General features: G+C 40.7%; 1 protein-coding gene across 6 annotated transcripts in view; it reads right to left on the bottom strand.

The window, feature by feature from the left end:
* Positions 1 to 1,588: 1,588 nt before the first annotated feature.
* Positions 1,589 to 22,438, bottom strand: part of STAC (SH3 and cysteine rich domain) — a 92,351-nt gene continuing 71,501 nt past the window's right edge. For all 6 annotated transcript variants that reach the window (XM_083827552.1, XM_083827553.1, XM_083827557.1 and 3 more), the window contains 6 exons: positions 20,102 to 20,174; positions 16,242 to 16,306; positions 15,166 to 15,254; positions 11,726 to 11,777; positions 11,456 to 11,593; positions 1,589 to 1,725 (listed from right to left, as the gene is read on the bottom strand). In XM_083827552.1, coding sequence (XP_083683678.1) covers positions 1,627 to 1,725; positions 11,456 to 11,593; positions 11,726 to 11,777; positions 15,166 to 15,254; positions 16,242 to 16,306; positions 20,102 to 20,174 — 516 coding nt within the window. In that variant the 3' untranslated portion in view covers positions 1,589 to 1,626. The remainder of the gene's footprint in view (positions 1,726 to 11,455; positions 11,594 to 11,725; positions 11,778 to 15,165; positions 15,255 to 16,241; positions 16,307 to 20,101; positions 20,175 to 22,438) is intronic.

Genomic DNA, 22,438 nt, shown 5'->3' with positions numbered 1-22,438 from the left:
TTAGAAATTGTGTCAACTTTGCAAAAAGGTTTTTACAAACCTGGCAGCATCTGGATTTCTTTCTGCATTTCTTTCTGGCATTTAGGGCATCCATTAGGGGCCAATTACAGTAGTGTTAAAGACTGGCATTCAATCTCAAACTGGTCAAATAAGGCATGAATTCAGCAGAGAGCTTTGGGATAGGATTTAATCTCAATGTCATAATACATGCTAGGTAGTTTAAATGTATTTGGTGCAATTACATCCAAATACTTGGAAATTAAATTCCCTGTCTTGAAAGATCATAAGGCCCCTGATCTACAACAGGATTGGCACCGGCTGACCTGTGTAATTTGGTGAAGATCCATGGGTCCCATGGGCTGCCCTCTGGGTACCAAAATGTTCATATGCCCAAAACATATTTGAAGGCGGAGGCTTACGCAGCAGACCAGACCTGGCTGCACTGTCTCACTGGGATTGAAAGGATTTATGGGAAGCTCCTGGTGGTTTATGCCAAGGTGGAATTTATGTTAGTGTATTTACTGCTGAATCTGCAAAACTTCTGCTTTAGCAAATGAAAAATATGGCTTTGGTGGGTGAACAAAATGCTAAGACACTTTGTGCCTTTCTGTCACGAGTTCTGGATTTTGGTAATTACAGACTTCACTTCTATGTGCAGTCTGTCCTTTCCTAACATTTTCAGTCTTCCAGGGGGTTAGTTAGCTGCCTGATTTTTTACAAATAGGATTAATATATAAAATCTTTTAAGTGCAATAAACACAGAAAAATATAAAACATTTCAAGTCTGTGTCTCTCTCCCAGCATTTTTTCCCATTTTCTGCCTCACCAGATAAAGGTTCAGGAAACACAGAGGGATGCTTCCAAGCAGGCTTCTGAATTGGAGGACCAGCTATTTTTGTGAGCTATGAGAGCAGCCATCACACCTGATGCAGGCTGAGAGATTTTGTTTGTATACAGAGAAAACAAAGGACACACAAGGGTCGCTACTCTTTCGTGTGGTAAGATGGCACAGAAAGAGAAAGCTGACGACCTCCAGGGCACAGTGCATTTCTTGGACTGACTTTCACATGGTGACTCCAAACTGCTTTGTTATGAGACTAAAAATCAGGATTAAACGCTTAAACTGATCAGTTGATGCTGGGGACAGAACTGTAGAACCACAGCCACACTTTACTACAAGCATTGGACTGAAGTACGAGGACAGGTTGAATGGTATTTCCCCCCTCCTCCCAAATACACACCTCAAAAAGGAAAGCTGCCCAACAGTTACCTATGACACAAGAACAGGACGTGAGTTTAGTTGTTCAGAACAGCTGTCTTTCTCCATCAGGGTCGTAATAGCCATCTTGCACTAGAAATCAGCCCAGACTTCTTTTTCTTACCTTGTTCCTGTTAGTTTCCAAGGACCTCTAATTTTCCTGCTGTTTTCTGACTATATTTTCTTCCGATCATTCCACTTTTCTTATTTCTTAGTGTTGCTGTGCCAGTCTAAATATCTTTTTCTTCTTGTAGTTGCAGTTTTCTCACATTTTCCCTGAACATCTGCAAGATAGCCCATCTGGGTTGACACAGTGTGAGATGAGGCAGACAGGCTTTGCCAACAAAGGGCAAAGTGGGGTGTTGAAATCAGATGTTTTCTAAGATGTCTATGGGGACAAAACCTTTCTTCTTCCCACTGTATACTTTGATAAAGCCGTTGTGTTCCTTTTCTGAAGTCACGCAAATCTGAATGCAAAAAAGGTACAAAACCAAAAAACTCTTTGCCATGATCAAGAGACAAATTATTACACGCTATTTATCAGGTGGGTTAGACACTCTGCTAGTTATTTCTGTAAGCATAAGAATCTTTTTTTTAATTCTCACTGCTTTGACAAGAAACTTGAACTCATGTATTCAGAACATTACCTCTCCCCCTGCCTCCCTGAAGTGCCACATATGCATGAGAGACATCAAAATCATTAACAACCTTGTAGCAGATCAAAGATTTTGAAGCTTGAATTATGACTTCAACCTACTCTAACTATCATGATTTACTTGTCTGTATATAAGAAGTGTGGGTAATTCAGACCTCAGGCTACCTGGCTCCCTCAACAGTTGGTGTTGAAAATAAACATGATGCCAAGGTGTGTCACACATAGTAGCTGATCTGAATGCAGGCATATTCTTTTTGGCATGTTTAAAGAGCCCAGGCACTTCTCAGATGGACAATGGGTTATGTTACTCGTCTCTCTCACCAACAGGCGTCTGTGTCTGTTTTGAATACCAAAGTATGTGATCTGAATACAGCTCTGCAAATGTGTTTGTACAACACATGCTCCTAATGGAGGCAATTATGGTGGAAACCGTATGGTCTTTACAATAGTACAAATACGACATCAAGGTAAAGGTTTGCATTTCCTAAAGACCTTTGTGAACTCAGATATTTCCATTTTAGTGCTTATCCTAGGGCATGTTTGATAACATCTGAGCTATTTGAAAGCAGAGGTACTGAGCACATGAACATCGAGGCACACAGAATTAAGAATTGTTTTCAAACTTCCGTTCCAAAGAAGTATGTATTTCCTATTAATCAACTATGACTAAAAATAGACAGAAAACTGATTTTGCTATTGAAACCAACTCACTGATTTCTCATGATGCCAGGTCTTTTAAGCATTCTGTCTGGACTAACAATCACAAATGCTCTGTCTGATAGCTATTTACAGTGTTTAATTATAATAATTCAGAGAGTATGAAATGAACAAAAATGGCTCTAAAATGTTCCTGGCTAAATTAATTTCAGCATGACTGTTACAGACTGCATGGTGATACTTAAATACCACATCTGAATTCTGGGCTGGATTGTCCTCCTTTTGTCACACATATAAAATTTACTAGCAATACTAATGCTGTCAATGAGAAATGAGCGGTCTTAAGATGGAGCTGAAGTTGCTTCATATTTGCCACCTCCAGTATTTGGAAATGGTCAGGTGCATTTCTGTAGCTACAAACATGGGTTTGGAAAGCAAATGTACTCTTTAATATTCTTACTTAAGCTACCTATGTAATTCTAACTGAATTGCATCCCTGGGGCAGAATGACTGGTCTGTGTCTCTGAGAAAGACTGTGGAAACTTCAATGACAACAGAAGAAGCCTACAAAAAAACCCACCAGACTATAAGAATGACTGAGCACAGCAGAGAATCCAAAAACCACTTTGGTTGAAAGAGATAAGGTAAGATATATTCAGAAATAACTTAACTGGGATCTAGTATTATAAAGTTACTTCCCATTCTTTCATCTATTTTTTCTGTTTCTGAAAAAGAAAGAAAGAAACAAAAAACACACAAAGAAAACAAAACAAACAATTGCTCAGATCCTCACTGTTGGCTGAACTTGTCAACATCTGCCCTCAGGATTTTTTATCCACCAGTCAGCCCTGAGCAGATGGGGGGACACAAGCAATCAGGAAACAATCCTTCAAGCTGTCCAGTCATTTATAATTTTCTGTCCCTTCTGACGAAGGTCCCTTCATCAGGGTCAAGAATAGCGTCAGCCCTTCTACTGCCTCTGGAGTACTGCCCAACAGAAAATGGAGCAGCATTTTTCTTAGGAGACCCTCTTCTTGCTGCTGTATTTCCTTGCAGTTCACGTACTCGAGCAGCTAGGGTTGAAGTAGGTTCACCTTCCCACTTCCTCATATCTTCCCCGTGGTCATGCAGATAAAACCACAAGGTATCATGTGGTGTGCGTCTTGGGTACTCTCTCCCTCAAGCAGGAAAATACTGATTCTTAGTGGCTGAAATATCACTCTGTCTGGATGAGGAGGGATATGCTCATTCTACGAGATGGTCAAGCCTTTGGGAGAGTTTCTCCACAGCTGAGACACAGGCCCATAGCGGAACAGAGAGATTGTCCTCATATTTTTGAAGCTGGCAGGACAGAGTATACACTGTTGGTCCCATCCCATCATCCCAATTAAATACTGCCAGCGTACTGGCATGTGATGATGGTGCACTTCGCACAAATTTATGCCACATTGATGCTGTGCACTGGACTTCATTGGGATCCTTAGGTATCTGGGCATTGTCCAAATCACTATAAACCATCTCCAGCACAGCTAATTCCCACAGATGCCGGAGACCTTTATCCATAGTGGTCCACTTACCTATTTGATATACAATATCTTCCTTGTGGGGATACCTTTCTTTCACACCTGCCAGGAGTTGCCTCCAGAGGCTGAGAACCTGTGTCTCTCTCCCAGTTCCTTTGTCAATTACCATTTCTCTAGAGAGGGACCCCAGCTGCTTGGCTTCATTGCCTTCTAATTGTTGGCTATTGGTCCTGGTGTCCCAGCATCGAAGCAGCCAGGTGAGGATGTGTTCACCTGGGTGTTAACCATAATCTTTTTGTATTTCTCGCAACTCACTCAGGGATAGGGATCGGGTGGTTTCTGTTTCCTTTATGATTTCCATCTCTTCTTCCTGCTGTTTTTGTGATGGCTCCGCTTTAGAGGTGCCTGCCTTTTCCCCTTCTCCCTCCTTCTTAGAAGAGGCTTCTTCCCTTACTAAATGAGCTGACTTCCGTTTCCATTGTTTTGACTTGACTATGGGGACGACTGATACCACAGTCGGTTGGTCCTCTGGGTCAGCCACAGCGTGTGTTATCTGGTCATCAGATTCAGAGACCTCCTCCCTCCCTTGAGGGTGCTGTGCAGCGTTAAATAGTGTTTGATAGGCGTAAGCCAGGACCCAGCACAGTGCTGCAAGCTGTCGTTCTCCGGTGTTGTCAGGGTCAGGGCATACGACTCTCAAACATTCTATCAGGTTTTTAGGATTTTGCACTTGTTCAGGGGTGAAGTTCAAAACTATTGGAGGAGACACCCGTGACAGGTACCTGCCTATATCTTCCCACACACCTTGCCACCCGACTGTTTCGGGACAAATTCCCGGGTAAGCTTTCTAAAGAGTTGATAAATCTTACAGAGAGGAGGAAACCCATTATTCAGAATTAGAAATAGCAATATATGAGTGACACATGGATATTCAAAATACTCAAAAACTGTTGTAATTAGCACACTGTGTAAGAAGGAGGAGGTGCCATTCCTGATATTATTCATAAACTGACTTCCAGATGAGGAAAGGAAGGCAGTGTGATTCTGAATATTCTCTAAAAGATAGTTTCCACGAGACCCAAATGATAACAGTGCAGAGCCTGAATGCCAGATTAAACTCAAGGCCAGTGCTTGGCAGCACAGCAAATTAAAAAAAAATGAACACAGACTGTAGCACACTCTCAGATCGGATATAGAGGAGAAAGAAGAACATGACACAGACTACATGACACATGATCAAACAAGCAAATATTAACAGGACACTGAACATGGTGACTAGCAAGTAAGTGTGTTAGTTGTAAGAGTTTTAATCAATTCTATTGTTATCTCAACCCTTACAGCCCCACGTTGGGCGCCAAAAAGGACTGTGGTGGTTTTACCATGCTAGGCAGCTGAACTCCACCACAACTGCACTCTCACTCCCCCTCCTTAGAAGAGGAGGGGAAGAAGTAAAGGAAAGAACAACTCATGGGTTGAGATAAGGATAATTTAATTAAAGGGAAAAAATAATTATTAAGGAAAGATTATTATTAATTAAACAATTTAACTAAAGGGAAAAAAGGGAAAGGGGAAACGGGAGGGGGAAAGGGAAAACAAAACAAAACAAAACAAGTAAAGGCTGTGTGGATGTGCAGAGGAAAGAAATTATTCTCTGCTTGCCACAAATGAGCGATGCTTGACCACGTCCTTGAAGCAGGGCCTCAACACACGTAGCCGGTGTTTGGGAGGACAGACATTTTCGCAACAAGAGCCCATCCCTCCCCTCTTCTTCCTTTTCCTACCTTTTATTGCTGAGTGTGACATCATATGGTATGGAATATCCCTTTGGTTGTTTTAGGTCAGCTGCCCTGGTGATGTTCCTTTCTCACATTTTTGCCCACCCCCTAGGAGGGTTAGAGAGAGTCCTGATGCTGTGCCAGCACTGCTCAGCAGCAGACACAACACTGGTGTCATACCACTTATGTTCTAGCTACAAGTGCAGAGCACAGCATTGTATGGGCTGCTGCAAGGAAAGTTAACATCCCAGCCAGACCCAGTACACCAGGTCAAGAGGTCTTCTGTTTGTCTCTAGGAATGACAGGGACACCATGAATTTCTACATCTGCTGCTGTCTGTGCACTGACGTCCTTGTCTAAGTGAGCTCTGTGGGTGGAAATGATAAGTAATTCAGGTTTCATGCTCATTTTTGCATAGTGCAAATGATAATGACAGGTTTTATATCAGCAGCTTCACAAGCTTTTGGACCAAGAACACCAGCGTGTTTTACATATGTCATTTATTTAGGGTTTTAAAGTTGACGTGGATGCATAATGGGCTGTGCTCGGGTTGTAGGTCCTTGCAGAATTTGTGTGCCACTCAGTGTCTCTGAACGAATGTCCCTGTTGAGAAAGACTGGCATCAGTGCAAATCAAAGAGATGGAAAAAAAGACCCCTTTTGCTTCAAGCCTAGATCTCAAGAGCAGCATCTATTGCAGGGGAGCACAAGAATAACTGCAGCTTCACTTTCTGAGCTGGGTTTGTGTCAGCAGTGCAGCTGATTTTCAAAGGCAGCTGAGTCATGCTTTTAGAAATTCAGCTCCTTTTAGAGTACTTCAGGATGTACGGTGTGGGGACCTAAAGTAATTCCCAGGCAGTGAAGTGAAAAACCAGATACCAAAGAAGCACCCTGACTAATCAGAAGAAGACCTGAGCCTGTTGGATCCCCTAGGCTGCAATCCTGCCCTGTTGAGCCCAGCCTCAAGGTTGGGAGCCTGTGCCTGTGTTTAAGTCCATTCCCAGGCTCTCCTCAGGTGGCTGGATCAGACGTACACATAGCTGCTTATGTACATGTACCTGAAAATTACGCCTTTTGAAATTTGGGTGACTGGATGTTGGGGGATGCCTCGGGGACAGCAAGGCTGACAGCTCTGGTTTAGAGGCTATGACCATCACAACAGCAGAGAACTGTTTGCAGTCACTGCAGAACCTGACTGGGAGATGCTTTCTGCAGTGGGGCTAGTTTATGTCAGTAATATTTAAAAACTCCATCCATTGCAAAAAGTTGCACTGACCTTTACGTAAACGCACAGTCCACATTTGGATAAGGCAGTTTCTGATTGGCAATCTTGTTACAAATGGCATGGTTTGGGGTTATTTCTGTTGCACAAGAGCACTTGTGCAATTTAAGATCAATTGTGTTATTTAATCACAAAGAGCTAATCCCTAAAGTGGTTTATATTTGTGAGCCTGTAAACATCAGAAGAGCTGCCAGTGAAGGGTGAGAGTAGTTTTTTTTGTTTTTGCTTTTAAGAGTTTATTTCCTTTATTTAAATAGGATGTTAGAAGAGGAGTGAAAACATTTAGACAATAGACTATTATGACTTCTTTAAAAGTAAGGATGACCAAAAATCTTAGAAACATTTTAAGAGAGATGCTTTTCCAAACCCTGATGATACATTACATATAACTTTTCAAAATGGTGACTTTTTTTTTTTTTTTTTTGTGAAAAGAGGTCAAAACAGAGCCTGTACATATGCAAAGAAACATTTGTATAATATGAGGTTATGAATTCAGGCAGACTAGAGCAAAAGTTACAGGCTGGAGAAAACTTTTTATGTCCAAGTGAAGCTGCAATCACAGCTGGAAACTATGCAGACAGTATTGTGTGTGGGACAGCTTAAAAACATCAAAAACAAACAAACAAAAAAAAACCCATAAAATGGCCGGTTTTGTTTTCCCTGTTAAGAATCCTGCTTTATTGATAGCAGGGGCTAAGTCTGCCTCTCTCTTGCAGATTTCTGATTGAGCCCAGTGGTGTCCAGTCACCTTCTGCATTGGTTTCAGGAACCACAAGTCTGCCAGTGAACCCTAAACTCCAAGATGCTGGTGTCTCTGAAGCAGTACACTTCTTATTCCCCAGGCTGAGTTCCATATTCCATAATGAAATTTTCAAGGAATCCTTTGTGAAGACTAAACCATGCATATTGCACAAGATGTGCAAATGTGCTGTTTTGTTTTTCGCTTAGTGCTGTTCTCCTGGAGTATTGGCTTTGCCAGAAAGGTCCGCATGAAGCTGAAACCCAACATGTTCTTCACAGGACATGAAAATGCCAAATGATTCCAGACAAAGCCTCACCCACTGTGTTTCAAACTTTGAAAATGGCTCTGCTTGCCTGAAATGGCTTTTTTTTAGGTGTTGTTGATGTGCTTATATTCCTTTGTGTAAAGAATACCCATCATTTTTTGCCTTTTGCTTTATAAGTCTAGACTCTTAATCTGAGAATATTCATGTAAGGTACAGAGGAGATGATAGAGAATTACAGTATAAACCATGGATGTTATCAAGCAATATACTGAAAATTCATATTACTGTCACTGAATGTTTTTTCCTGTTGGTATATCTTGCCTGCCTTCATTGTATGAATGGCTCTGGCCCCCTCTAAAAGCCCTGCAGAATTTTCCCCAGTGAATTAAAACAATAAAATGAAGGTTATCTGCCATGAGTATAGTTACGGGAATTTATTAGATGAGTTAATGAGTTTTTCTAGCTTAAATGAGACTTGACAGGAATTGGTAGCAATGAGTGATCTCTCCTTGCTCATCTGAAACAAGCCAGTGCTTTGCACATAGTACATATATTGTGCTCACGGGGCTCTGGACACTGTGCCCAGAGAAAGCTAAAAAGCCTGCTTATATCCCACAGATATTTCCCAAATGGAAATGGAATTAAAAAAAAAAAAAAGTGATTTTTTTTTTCCAGAAGTCCTATTCAGATGATTTTTTTTTAAACTTTCTATGCATTCCATGCTGTTCACCTCTCCGAGCAGGATAAATAAATGATGGGAAAATAAAGGACAGAAAATAAGAGAAGTGTCTGAAGAAAGAAGGAAGGAAAATTGTCTTTGGAAATATAACATAAATTTTTAAAGTACAAAATTCCCAGTAAAAATTGTCTTTTTTTTTTTTTTCCCACAAGAATTATTTTTCCACAACAAAGGAAAAGTCGTTCTGCTGAAAAAAAAAAAAAAAAAAACAAACTAATTGTGCCGTTAAGGAAGTGATCTCTGAGGCAGGAACATGTCCTGCAGGCTGGGTCGTGGAGTCCTTGTGCTCCTGCCTCCATGCTGCAGCTGCACGCTGGTCCTGTGCAGGCTGCCAGCTCCCACTAGGGACTACTATGGAGCCCAATCCCTTCATGGAGCTACAGGGGAAGGCAAATGACTGTCTGGAACTCATATCACTTAGAAATTACTCAAAATGTCTTTGAAGCTCCTTCAGTGTCCCCTCTTTGCATAATTTGTGTGAGGATGGAGCAGGCTTTGTTGGCTCCACTCCTTTTCTCTCAGTGCCCTGCACTCAAATGCTGGTGCAGCCTGATCTTTGTCCCCTGTTTTACACCAAACATTATTTCCTTTTCTTCCTCTGAAGCCTCACCCATGTGGAGCAAGAACATGTTAGCACTCACTTTCGCCCTCAGCATTTTTATGGATTTGAGATAGATGGGGTTAAATAAGTTTGCCAAAAAAAGGAGGGAGTAGACAGACAGGATGGATTCATCCCCTTTTTACCTCCAGCCCTACCACAGACAATAATTGACTCAAGATTGTGAGCTCCTTTGTAAACCTATTAAGAACTAGGGACAATCTGAAGCCCTTGTGTTCAGATGCAGCTGCCAGACCTTCACACTTAAAAACTGTGGTCTTGTGAGAAATGAGGCAAGAAACTGTGCCCTTGCTGTCTGCAGAAGCAGCCACACTAATGGAGAGAATATGGTACGCCCACTGACAAGGAAGGACTCAGACTGTGACCATTCCCTCATGCTGGCACACCAATTCAACATTCTCATTTCCCCAAGCTTTGCCTTTGTGCTTGGTTTATACTAGTGCACAAAGGGTGTCAAACCTACAGTTCTGCTTTGGTAATAATTTTCCCTCTGCGTGTGTGTATATATAAACAATCAGAAGAAGAGCTGGGTTAAAAAAAGAGAGAAAGAAAATTAGGCACCTTATCTCTTTCTAGCAACTTCAGGGCTGCCCAATGTAATAAGTGCACAGGAGCAGTTAAAATATATTCTGGTTACTGTATTGCTATGCCTTCCTTTAAAAGCTGCATACACCCAAGAACTGTTAGCACTTGTACGTTTTGCTATGCCACAAGGCAGCTGCAAAAGTACAAGTTAACCTTACCTCCCCCTGTAGTGAAACATTACAGAGGTTCTGCATGAAAAAAATTATGGGCCTGGAGTCCACTCTGGTTTTTGCCCTACTTGTATTAAAATCAGTGGCTTTCCAGGCACTGTAAGGCAACCACCTCGTGGTAATGTGACATAAATTACCTGAGGAAAGGAAATGCCTAATGAAGTGGAAGAAAGCTTGACTTGACAAGACACAGTGAGAAAAAGCTAGCTTCCTGTTTCATCCAGGTGTTGTAGAACCTAGGCTGTACATGGCCGTTAGTCAGCAGTCCTCCTATTTACATGAGCTTATGCCCCAAACTTGACTGTCCCTTACTACAGATTTTGAGCTATATTCTTCTCTCACTTTACCCCAGCAAGCATTTATTGCAACATCACTAGACTTGACACCTGGATGTATTAAAAGTCCAGTAAAAATTGTCTTTAAAAATGTACTTAGAATCAGATCAAAGGCACACGACAAAATGGTGGCCATAGCTTTTATGTTGTGAGCCCACTGAAACAGCACAAAGTAGAAGAAGCTGCTGAAAATTCAGCAGGATGAATGGACCCTGCAAATCTTCTCTGTTTGTGGTGTACTATAATTCAGAGCAGCACTTGTAGTTTAGAATAAATTATGACTTGTAGAGAGGATGTGTAAGTGGCATCACAAGCAATTAATGATTAGGGATATTTTGTAACCAGTGAGTAAGGGGTACATTTAAGATTCAGAAGTTTGTTCAGTGCTGTCTTAACTCTGCTCCTGCTGAAGCTGAAACAATACACTGTGCTAAATATTTAGGTAAAGTCTGGGGAGGGAGCTAATGTATTTTATTAGATTAGCTCTAATTGTGTGGAGAAAAGCAGACCATTTGTCAGGCCCTCAAGGTCTATTTCTAAGACTCTGTGTTTTCAAGATGTTCTTCTGAGGTCAGCAGGTGAGTGACATGTAAAGCATCTTTATGAACATCTGTGAGACTGAAAATTTAGGCCACAATAGGCAGGGAGTATGTGTTCACACAAAGCCAGTGCTGCTCTTAGCTGGTTGCTAGACTATTACCACATCAATAAAAAAGCTTGAATATGTAGTTAAATTGCAATGAACAGTATCTGCTTGTGCTCAGTTTAGACAGCTTTCCCTCCAGTCACATCAGACTGCTGGATGCTTAAGTCTCGTGGGGATCCAGCCCAGGGGATCCCCATGCAGTTACCTGGTTCTCTTTCAGAGTTATCTGTCCCTGCTCCTTGCAGCCAATGAATGTCCTGATACACCTGTAAATCTTCTCATCATGTTGCACTCTCTGAACAAAGTTAGCAGGAAAAAATCCAGTTCTGTCATCAATTTTGCCCTGTAGAGAAAACATATTGACAGAAGAACCTTATTAACACTTGGAGCTTTAATAAAAGTTCAGCATTGAAAATAGCATATTTTTTTTCCCTCTGGAAACAAGATAGATAGATACAAAATAATTAGCACATACCTTCCACCAGTCTTCACTGGAGTCTTCCAGAAGAGTGATCATATCCCCTGGCCTGTATTTAGAAGAGGGAAAGTGGATTAAGATAACTCAATAGCTATGCTGCATCAGCTTCCACAATTAGCTTCTAGTAGGAAGGTGGTCCTTCCTTGGTCATTTTATCTGAGCATTTACTGTAGGTAGACTCAATGAGGCAGCAAGGTTTTCTTAAATCAGACTCAGTAATGTAGGAAAAGAGTCCGTATACTGAGGCTAGATCTTTACTGGGAGACAACATCTTCTGTGAACTGGAATTTTTTTTTCATGTTTAATAATAAAGTGTTTAAAATACAGTCTCTATTTGTTACAGGCATTGTCTTGTTACTTCAAGACATTTTCCACTGTTGGGACACACTACTTTATCATCTGTGTTTTCAAGCTGTGATTGCAGAAGGAAGGCAGCAGGAGAATAGTTCTATTTAACTGACAAAGGCAATTAGTCAGCAGGAAATATAATTCTGCCCAGGAATGTCTTTTTGATTTGAATGGGACATATTTACCTTTATAATGCATGGTGCAGGGTTGTAATTGCTAAGTATCAGCATCCAGCTGACTAGTTCCAAAGCAGAGCTAGGAGAATAATTTGGCTGGAAATGCTAATAGTGAAATGTACTGAGCTGATTTTTTACAGGTAGTTGAACAGTCATTAGACCTCCTTCCCCCCACTGGTAGCACTTCGTCAATGTTATTATGTAATTATAATAGTGCTGTGTTGTAGAAAATAAGTGGCAGCCCATTTGCAAATGGATTAACCTCAGAAATCTGTCTGCTTGATAAGAGGTATCTCTTTGATCTTAAAAAAATAAATGGTTGACCCCTAATTATTCAGCTTTCCTTGCACACCGTGTTAGGATTATTGTGTCACTGAGGTATCAGCAAAAGAGCTTGCATCACATCTGAAGTAAGTGATGAACAGAGGGTCCAATTTAATGGGCTCTCACAGAGTACACATAGAAGATACGGTTTTCTCCAGCTGGAGGTGGGGGTAGCAGTGGACCTCTGGTCTACTTGCCCAACAGTTATCACTGCTGCTTATGAATGGCTAAACAGGCATTTAGTCTTTCCTCTAACACTGTGGGATCTGAACCAGAATGTTCTGGTTTCAAAGAAAGGTGTTAATTAATAGGCAAGAGGATGGGATTTTCCTCAATCCTTCCTCAGGAAGCTGTTCCACTGTGTTTGGAATAATTAAATGTTACTGCAGTGAGAAAGGAAGCTAGAGAAAAAGCATGACTTGGTACCCCTGTGGTAAAAGATTTCTTCCATGGTAAAGGACATCCAAGTCCTTTATTCCAGTCAACATTTAATATAAAATACTTAGGTTTTGAATGAGCCCAACTTGTCACTTCAAAGCAAATAGGCTGTAATGTCACTGGTGCCCTTACACTGCAACGGGGAACATTTTCAAATAGAAGGATTTAGGGAACTCCATCCTCCAAACACCTTCCAACCTTGTGGATACAAGAAAAAATAAGAAAAAAAGACAACACAAAAAACCAAACACATTTCAGGCTGTCAGAGAAAGAGGGCAACTAAACCTAAAGTTTTCCGTGTCAGTGGTCTGAACACTGAGATTTTACATGCGAGACCTGCAAAGTTTACTTTCTGATTATTTTAGTACAGGACTAACAGATGTATCTAATCTCCCCAAAGGATTCACAAATAGAAGTCTCAGGTGAATCTATATTACTTTTACTGCCTAGACTTAGGCTGCTAAGTGCCTGAAAAGAGGCAACCTGCTTGGTGATTACTGCTGGCTGAAATGTCTCTCTGGCCTTATCCTTCTTCACAGCCCTGGACAAGTTGTCTGCTCAACATCAGTGCTCTAGATTTCAGTAGGTGCCAAGATAGGTGCTCATCACTTCAGAGTCTGAAACACAGGGGTGCATGTCTCCAGGACTTGCTCTAGGCATTGTAAAATAAGGCTGTCTCCTAGAATAAGATTATTGTTGGGATATCCCATTTTGCTTATGCGACAGTTTTGGAAAACCATGCTGGCTGCTCCTGCTGTTGAAAAAGAAATCACAGCTGTGTCAAATACTAATTACTGATGTCATCAGGGCTGGCACCTCTCAGCTGCAGCAGTCTGCCACCCATTGCATCCCCTCTGACATGAGCTCAGATTTCCAGAAATCTCCCCTAACTCTTCATCTCAGCTCAGCTCCTTCCCCTGCTAGTTCCTGTCATTCTGTTAGGCAGGATCAGTGTCCAACTGGTCCCTGACTCGGGGTCCCAGGACAGGGTATGTCAGTCTTAACAATGCTGCTATGCTGAACCCATCTCATGTGGGTTAACTCAACTATGTTAAATGAAAAGTCATTCAAACAACCTGAATCCTGCCTGGCTCTGCAGCCACCAAACAGCATTTTGGTGCTATTGGCTATTGGCAATGTGTATGTAATAGTGTTAATCCATCCATTACTAATTTATGGCCATGGAACAAACAACATTGCTGTAGCCAAGTGACACAAGTCCAAATTGTGACTGGTGTCTCAGAGGAAGAATTGTCATGCCTAAAGAAATGCTAACAAAGCAGACTGATAGGGAAGCTTGTTATTTCTGCCTTACATCCCACCCATTCTTTCCAGAGCAATGAGAAGCTGGAGCTCGGAACACCAAAAAGGCTTTCTGTGAAGGAGGTGCTGACAACAGGGACATTTCTCTAGCAATTCCCTACATTCTGTGGCATGTGCATGATTATTTGCATGCAGGGGATTCCTTGAGGAGAGTTGACACATTTAAAGTCAACAGCTATAGCAAGGTCTTGCAAAATGTGAGGAGCACGAGTCAAGCTAATTGTACCCGAAGGAAACATGCCCTTACACTTCAGTGGGTTTGGATTAGACCTTGCAGTGCTAGCAACTGATGCAGAATTGAGGCAGAAGTGTTAAAAATTATAATTAACAAGGTTGTTTTGCAAAGCTTAGAACGCATCTTTCTGATGAAAACACTGCCATCCAGCAGCTGGACATCATTTTTTTTTTTTCTCAGATATAATCTGAATATGAGGGAAAATTATACAGGACTATTAAAATGTTCAGCATTAGCATGAGAGCTGGTGAGGAATTCCTAGCTGAAAACTTCTGTTTGAAAAAAAAAAAAGTAACTGAAAACTGAATGCTTTCTAGCTGAAAGTCATCTTCCTCCTGATGTAGGTGTCCTTGAAACATTTTATCTGTTGTGTCCTTGCCAAAAAATTGGTCGCCAGTTTTGTTTCTATGAGACTGTGAGTGGTTTCTATGAGTGGATACCTATATTAAAAAAATGTCTAGAGCAAATGTCAGAATAAATTCTCCCTTCTTCCAAACACCCTCTCTCCCCTATCACCTCCCTAAGTCATATGTAGCCATATGAGCCTCAGTTTGCTTGGGTCAAATCAACTAATAAATATTTTGGGACTTTACCTCATCTCTAAGTCTTCATTTTCTTGTGGTACAAATTTGTACAAGGCAACATAAGTGTTCATTTGTAGCGTGCTTTTATAAAATGGTCCCTTTAAGAAAAAAGATAAAGAGAAAATGTAAATATCTGTCCTTCACAGAGTTAGAAATGAGGTGTAACATGTACCGATATCTGGTGCTTATTGACGTGTAGGAAAACTCAGGAATTTGGTTGACTTTGTCACAGTGAGGAACCAGAGCCTGGTCTTCCAAGAGATGAGCCAGAATCTCACTGCTTTCACATCTTGGAGGACTGTCACCCAGAAACACTGTGAGCCACTAAGGCAGTAAATGTCTTCATGTATATGACACAAGATTCTTTGAACACCAAAATCCAATTTCAGGCTTCCAGAGGAGACAAGCAGAAATCTGCACAAGTTGGTCTTTTGGGCAAGCTCTTAAAAATGAGTCTGTCTTTTGCTCTCTGTTAAAGTATGAATGTTGCAAGTCCAGTAATATATTACTGGCATTATATGATGTGTCTATTATACAGTCCTCTTTATGGATGAGCTAGAGCTGTGCAATGCATAGCTCCAGTGAGCACAGAAGGAAAATCACTTTCTTAAACAGAAAGCTGTTTGCACTGAGCTTCCCATGGAGAAGACTCTCTCACCTCCTCTTCTCCACTGGAAATCTGGAGCAAAATAAAAAGCACCTAAAACAAACCCCAGGTAATTTTTCAGATTGTGTCAGGCCTGTGATTTTTATGTTACTGCAGTTCTGTTGTAATGACATGGCCTCCACAGTGGATTTTTTGTGTTCACAATGTCAATTTGTAATAAACAGAAGAAAGAACACAAAAGGCTCCATAATGGGTCAACCAAAGAGGCATCCAATCCAGTATACTGCTTCCAACTGTGGTCAGTGGCCCAGAAATGGTATAATTATGTGATAGTCAGATACTGATGCTTCCCGATAATAGTGCCCCAGAAGTCGCACTACAATTCCACAGCCTAAGGTAAATTCACAGCTGTCTGTAAAAATAAGCTTTATATATGTCTTCCCATTCCCATTGCATTCTCAGAAAAAAATGCCCATACCAGGGAATGTATATTTTTTGGTTCTTCTCCAAAGTGTTCTGTGCCATTTTCAGAATATGTAAACACTGAAATAAAGCAAACACATGACATTTTAGGAATAGGTTAAGGCTCTTGACCTCATCAGAACCAGCTTAATTTTGTTAAACTCTGCCTTTCCCCCCCTTACTTTCTTTGATCCCCTGTGCTCTCCTCTGAACCTTTTTATACCCCCAACAAAACCAGGTATCCCACTAACCTTGGCCCATGGCTCGAAACAATCTCTGTCCTGAACAATTTACAATCATAATAAATAAGCCATTTTTATCAGATGAATATGCATAGGTACAGCATAGAACCTAAGTCCCCCAATTTCATTGCTACTTAAAGCCCTGCAGCCTTTTCTTCATACTCAATGCTGCATTTTCATGTTTAGGACCAGCAGGATTTCCATTTAAAAGCAACTGCAAAACCTGATGACCACACATGAGTGATACTGAGAGAAGTTTGTAGCCAACCCTGCTTCTGGACCCTCTGTCCCTGAATGTTTGAGAGGCATTACCCTCTCTCTCCAGTAGACCCTGCCTGGGGACACTAGATATGCTGCCTCTCCTTCTGATTTCATAGGGCTACTTGAAGTGCCTTTAAGTCAAGATGGGTTATATGAGGCACAGGCCTGTAAGTTTGGAAATTTGCTTCTAAGTTACTAAATCAGAAACTTATGGAATAAGCCACAGAGGCAGCATCTAACAGTACATGATACTGATCAGTTATGCTGTATTCCTCCTCTTGCTCAACATTCTGCCATGAAAATGTATTACTGTGGCTATTCTAAATTGCCAATGACCAAGTAAAGAGTCTTTGAAGAAGTTTTAGGAGTTAAATAGTAAGGATCCTTTAGAATAGACAGTTGTATTTAGATCTTGAAAAAATGTAGTGGTCCTGTAAAAGGGGAAAGATAGATAAAATGGCAGACAGCATGCATGAGAAAGACTTCATACGAAAAGACTTCATACACACAAAAGCACATATACTCCTATAAAATGTAAGACAATTTTGAAGTCATAAAGTCCAAACGGTGAATGTGAAGGCTGCATGTGAGCTGACACCTACAGCTTTTAACCCCAAAAATGCCTTATGCTGTCTCCAGGTGGTGTGACTGTGGCTGACCTGGAGGCCTCACTGTTCACTTCACCAGGTCTTGTCACAGAGGGACACTGACCCTGCACACTGTCACCAGCACCAGAAGGGAAAACCTTAAGAAAAAAAAAACACTTTGCAAAATATTCTAACAGAGAGAGGTATACAGGTATCTGGCATGTGTACAAAGGGGTATAAAGTGCTCTAGCAATGTTTAAATCCTACTCAAATTTCTATGTCTTTCTTTTAATTATTATTATTATTATTATTATTATTATTATTATTATTATTATTATTATTGGTAGAGGAAAAGGAGATAGGGAAGCAAATTGAACAAGTCCTGGTAAATGAGTTGAGTAACCGGGAGCACTTTGGACTTGCAGAAAGTCTTTCACCAGCGGAAGTGGAAGTACTGCAGCAAAGCAGCATGTTCAGGGTAATTTCTGCTCAGTGACAGAAAATAAAGCCTGGTTACTAACATGTCTTGTGAGCGGTGGTGCTGACCCAGATGGTGGGGAGGGGTCATGGACCATATCCTTGTGTATGCAGAGAAGTGCCCACCAGACCTGGCTTTGCCAGGAAGAAGTCCCATATTTCCTGAAATCCCTGTTGATAACAGGCTCATACATACCATTTAAAGTACATTTTAGCCTGTGGGACTTCTGTTACAGATGATAATTCACAGTAATGATGGAGTGTAACTGGCTTAGAGGAGGCTGAAGGGCTGGAAATTAAGTATGCCATCTTACAGTTGTAAACTAGGTAGCTTTGCTATATAGTTCGTGTGCCAGGGCCTGAAAGACACCATCTTCCCTTGAAGTTACTGTCATATGTCTATAGGATTGATTACATTGCCATCCATGTGCTGAGTTCTTTCTGCTGTTTGCTGTCCCCATTGTTGCCATTAAACAAAGAGGCTCAAATGTGCATATTCCTAAAATCTGATTTCCAGAAGTCAGCTTTTTTTTTTTTTTTTTTGGAAAGAAAAGAAGTGGAATGGACCTGATTCATCAAGGCATTACTGTGGAACCACCTGCTAAAGAGGCAGTGGACAACTGAGGAAAAAGGAGTGGTGAATCACCCTGTAGCAATATTCTGAATTTACTTTGTTAAATTTTTAATCTCTGTTTAGCTCATGGTCTCTGGATATTACTAGGAGGCACTTGAAAAAAAAAAAAAGCAAACAAGAAAAAAGAGGGATTTTGACAGTCTGAAAATGATTTTACAGTTTCCATAGTTTGTGCAAATAGTGCGGGCAGTTTATTAAAAATCTACCAAGGGGAAATTTTTGGAGTGACTTATGCATAATTTATACCCTAAGCCTCTGAAGGATGGACTGTAAAAAAGCCAGTAGTGATCAAAGGAATTGTTAATGTGCCGTGGAAGTTATTTGGAGGTTTGACACATGCTTGGTTTTTAAACTAACCTCTTCGAGTAAGTTCCTTGAATGCCTCTTAGTGCATTCAGTGAAGGCAGATCTCACAGTAAAAAGTATCTTTGGATTTCAGAAATGAAACTCCTGTTCAACAATGAAAAAAAAGTTATCTGGAAACTCAGACAGGGCCAAATTAATCTCAGGTGGGCAGGATTACAAAGTGTGAGCAGTATGAATTCTTTATCTTTAACCAGGTCAGGACAACTTACACTTGTGAGATGGAAAAGCTAAATAAATTGTCAGAAGAGAAAAGATAATGTAGATGGGATGTTTACAAAATGAAAGGAAGGAAATGACTGAACACAGTGAGGAGAAGTGATGGCACCATGTGGAAAGGAAAGGAATGAGGAGGCGGTAGCATAAAGGGGAATAGACAGCTAAAGCTGGCATTTCACCTACATATATTACCTGCTGTACGTAAGGATCATGGGGGTCTAACAGAAGAAACCTACGCTCACTGTGATTTATTTTTGTAGCGTACATCTCATGTGAGATTCAGCAAAGTACACTCATTGTGCTATTAGAAAAGATTTGCTAGAAGTAAGTACAAACCTGTTTGTACTTATTGCTTCCCTCATCATGCACCTCACCATTCAAGAAGAGGGTCACGAACACTATCCTGCAGTGGCTGAGATCTCACCCCTAACTCTGGTCTTAAAAATCCCATCACACCAACTCTGTAAAAACATTACTCTCACGCTGCAAAGTAGACAAAGGAATTGGCTACTAATATTACTGAGGCACATACTGTAGTTGTACTGAGAAGCTGCAATTATAATCAGGATTCATTGTGACAGATATTTTACAGACATATGGATATTATACGATTCATTTCCTATGCCAATAAGATTATGGTATATAGAGATATGTAGACAAGTTAGACATAGAAAAAGAAAAAAATAAGGTTTATTTTTGTTCCCCTTTACCAATGTGGAACTGAAGCTTTTAAAGTGATTACAGCAATGTTCATGAAGCACAGGAGATAGGGAATGGACCTGAACCTTGTCCCATGTCAGGGCACAACAAATTAAGAAAACCAATGGCTTGGGTCTCATCTGACATTTAAAAAAAAAATCACTGAAATTCTTTCACCAACTACTCGTGCCACCCACCTCCCCCTTCTAAACCCAGAATACTGCTGAAACATAGACATTCTATAAAAAAACATCCAAAATAGGTTGCACACATGCCTAGCATAAGGCCAATACATCTGAAGATGCTATCCAGGAGTTGGACTTGATGATCCTTATGGGACCCTTCCAACTCGGGATATTCTATGATTCTATGATCCTGGCCTGGCAGCACTCACCACTGTTGCTGCGTTTCCTGGTTATGTCAAGGCTGCTGTCTGCTTCCTCAGGAACTTCTGCCAGGTCAGCTGTCTGCAGAGACAGAAAGAGCAAATGAGATGGGAAAAGCCAGAAAAAGCAAGTGACAAGGTGAAATAGGACCACACATGAGCCTTTGGGGAATGCAGCATTTGGGTGCTATCAGAGCAGAGCAAGCCAGCCTGATGGGATTGCAGAAAACATTTTATCTGGTGGTACACAACAAATACCCTACTCCACAGGGAGCAGTAAAAGCCCAGAAAGAACTCCAGAACAGATTTCCAGCCTGGCGTAAAAAACTTTTGCAGTGAAAAGTGAAGTGAAAGTTAAGGAAAAAATGACTATACGTTAAAAAATGTAGTTGTCTTTATATAATAGAAGGGATTTTGTGGAATTTGTAGATGATACAGGTTTTCTGAAAAGCTGTCTACAGAAGAAACTGGCCATTAATTGAAACTATTGACTATCTAATTATTAACCTTAAATATTTTTTTCAGTAAAATAACTGTGGCATAACTGTGATTTTAATTCTGTTAACATGCTTTGAAAGAAGGAGCTGGAGTGTGCTGGAGTTGGTGAAGTCAGTTTTGAAATATCTGTCCTCAATTTCTTTTTATATAGTCATATGATTGGTATAGTTAGAGACAAATTAAACCCAAATATTATTGTTAGAATTACTATGATTTCTGATGTGTACAATATTAATGTTAATTGCTATTAGGGACCCATTGTTTTAGGATATAGGGAAATATGGGATGACAAAATCCCAAGCCTTGGCTTCTCCATGTATAGCCTGAGAGGAACCACGAGCTACTCCAAACAACTCTCCAAATCTGACCTTACAGATCTTCAGTTTCTGAACTCTACTCCCATGACTTCTTTTGGGTAAAACATCTTTTATAACTATACAAACAAACAAACAAAACTTTACACTGAAGAATGAGACAATATTTCCAGTACGAAAAACTGCAAGTCCTTATATGCTCCTAAGCTTTATTTATTCCTTGTAAACAGGATTTTAAGACACGTAGAAGGATTTAACTCAATTATTCTATGACACTCTAGAATTACACTGTATACACAACTCTATCCAGTGATTTGTAGACCTTTGCCTGAATTTCAGGAAGAAAAGCCAAATGAGAAACATTCATTGCCTTTGTTCAGGGAGAAAAATCAGAATTGCTTTGCAGCTTTTGATATTATGTTTTCCTTTCATTAATGCTGACAACAATTTTTTTTTTTTTAGAAAATACTTTAGCTATTTAGTATATTTCCTGGTAAATTTATTTCCAGTATTAAGTACTTTCCTAGCTACTTCTCAACCCAAGTATACTGATGAATGAAGGAGTTAAGAGTAGATTTATGCCACAGGCATCCTGTGATTATCTTGTTTCCCTTGCTGTTTTCACACCCTTATATTTTACTGCTCTGTTAAGCATTGTTTTTAGACTCAACCTTTTGGAACAGGCCATGCTTGTCTTGCACCTTGCACAAATGGGTCACCCCTGGATAAGAAGGCACTGCAATAGAAATGATAACTAGGAGTCAATGTAGAACATATCTAGGGATTTCTAATCAATGTGTGGGGAAGGGAAAGACTGGTTTTGTTGAAACAGTAAGTACCGGCTACTTTTCAGCTCATTGCTATGGCATGTTTCTCAGTCTTCATAGACTAGCATCAAAATTGTTAATTAGCTTCATACTTTGTTGGGTACTACTGCATGTGGGATGTGCAGTGTCTGTCTTTTCAACATATATCTCATCTGAAACCTCAGGCATGCTTAAGGACTAACTCAGTTAAGAGTTATATGACAAAGAGTCTAATAGAAATCACAGAGGTACAAAGCTGCTTTTGAGAGGAGCTGATCCCCCAAACACTAACAAGAACTGGAATCACATTTACATCACCTCAAGTGACTTTCTGTATAAATGTGGGTTGCAGAAACACATTCTGAAGGAAGCAGTAGGTAGTAAATCTGGAGCATATGGCTACTTTCTTTTACGGGAAATGCAGAATCTGGGCTGAAAATCATACTGGGTGCATCCACACTGCTTAGTCGTGTTAAAAATACCTTGGCTAATTCAGAACAAGACAGTATCTCTACACTGCACAGGCATGAGCTGCAGTCCTGGAAGCTGAAGAGGCAAATCCCAGCTCCTGGCCTTTTAACTAGCCTTGGCAGGTGCAGCTATGCTGCTCTGACCCGGAGCTAGCCTTTTGATGGTTTGGACACACCTGCAAGGTGCAGTAGGCTCCCAGGTGTCACCATATCCCTGGTGTCCATGGTTTGGTCCCACAGCAGAACCCCAAAGCAGTC

This window comes from Anser anser (assembly GCF_964211835.1).
Source record: "Anser anser genome assembly, chromosome: 2".
Lineage (NCBI taxonomy): Eukaryota > Metazoa > Chordata > Aves > Anseriformes > Anatidae > Anser > Anser anser.
The sequence above is the reverse complement of the archived record's forward strand: the minus strand, read 5'-3'. Positions and strand labels throughout refer to the sequence as shown.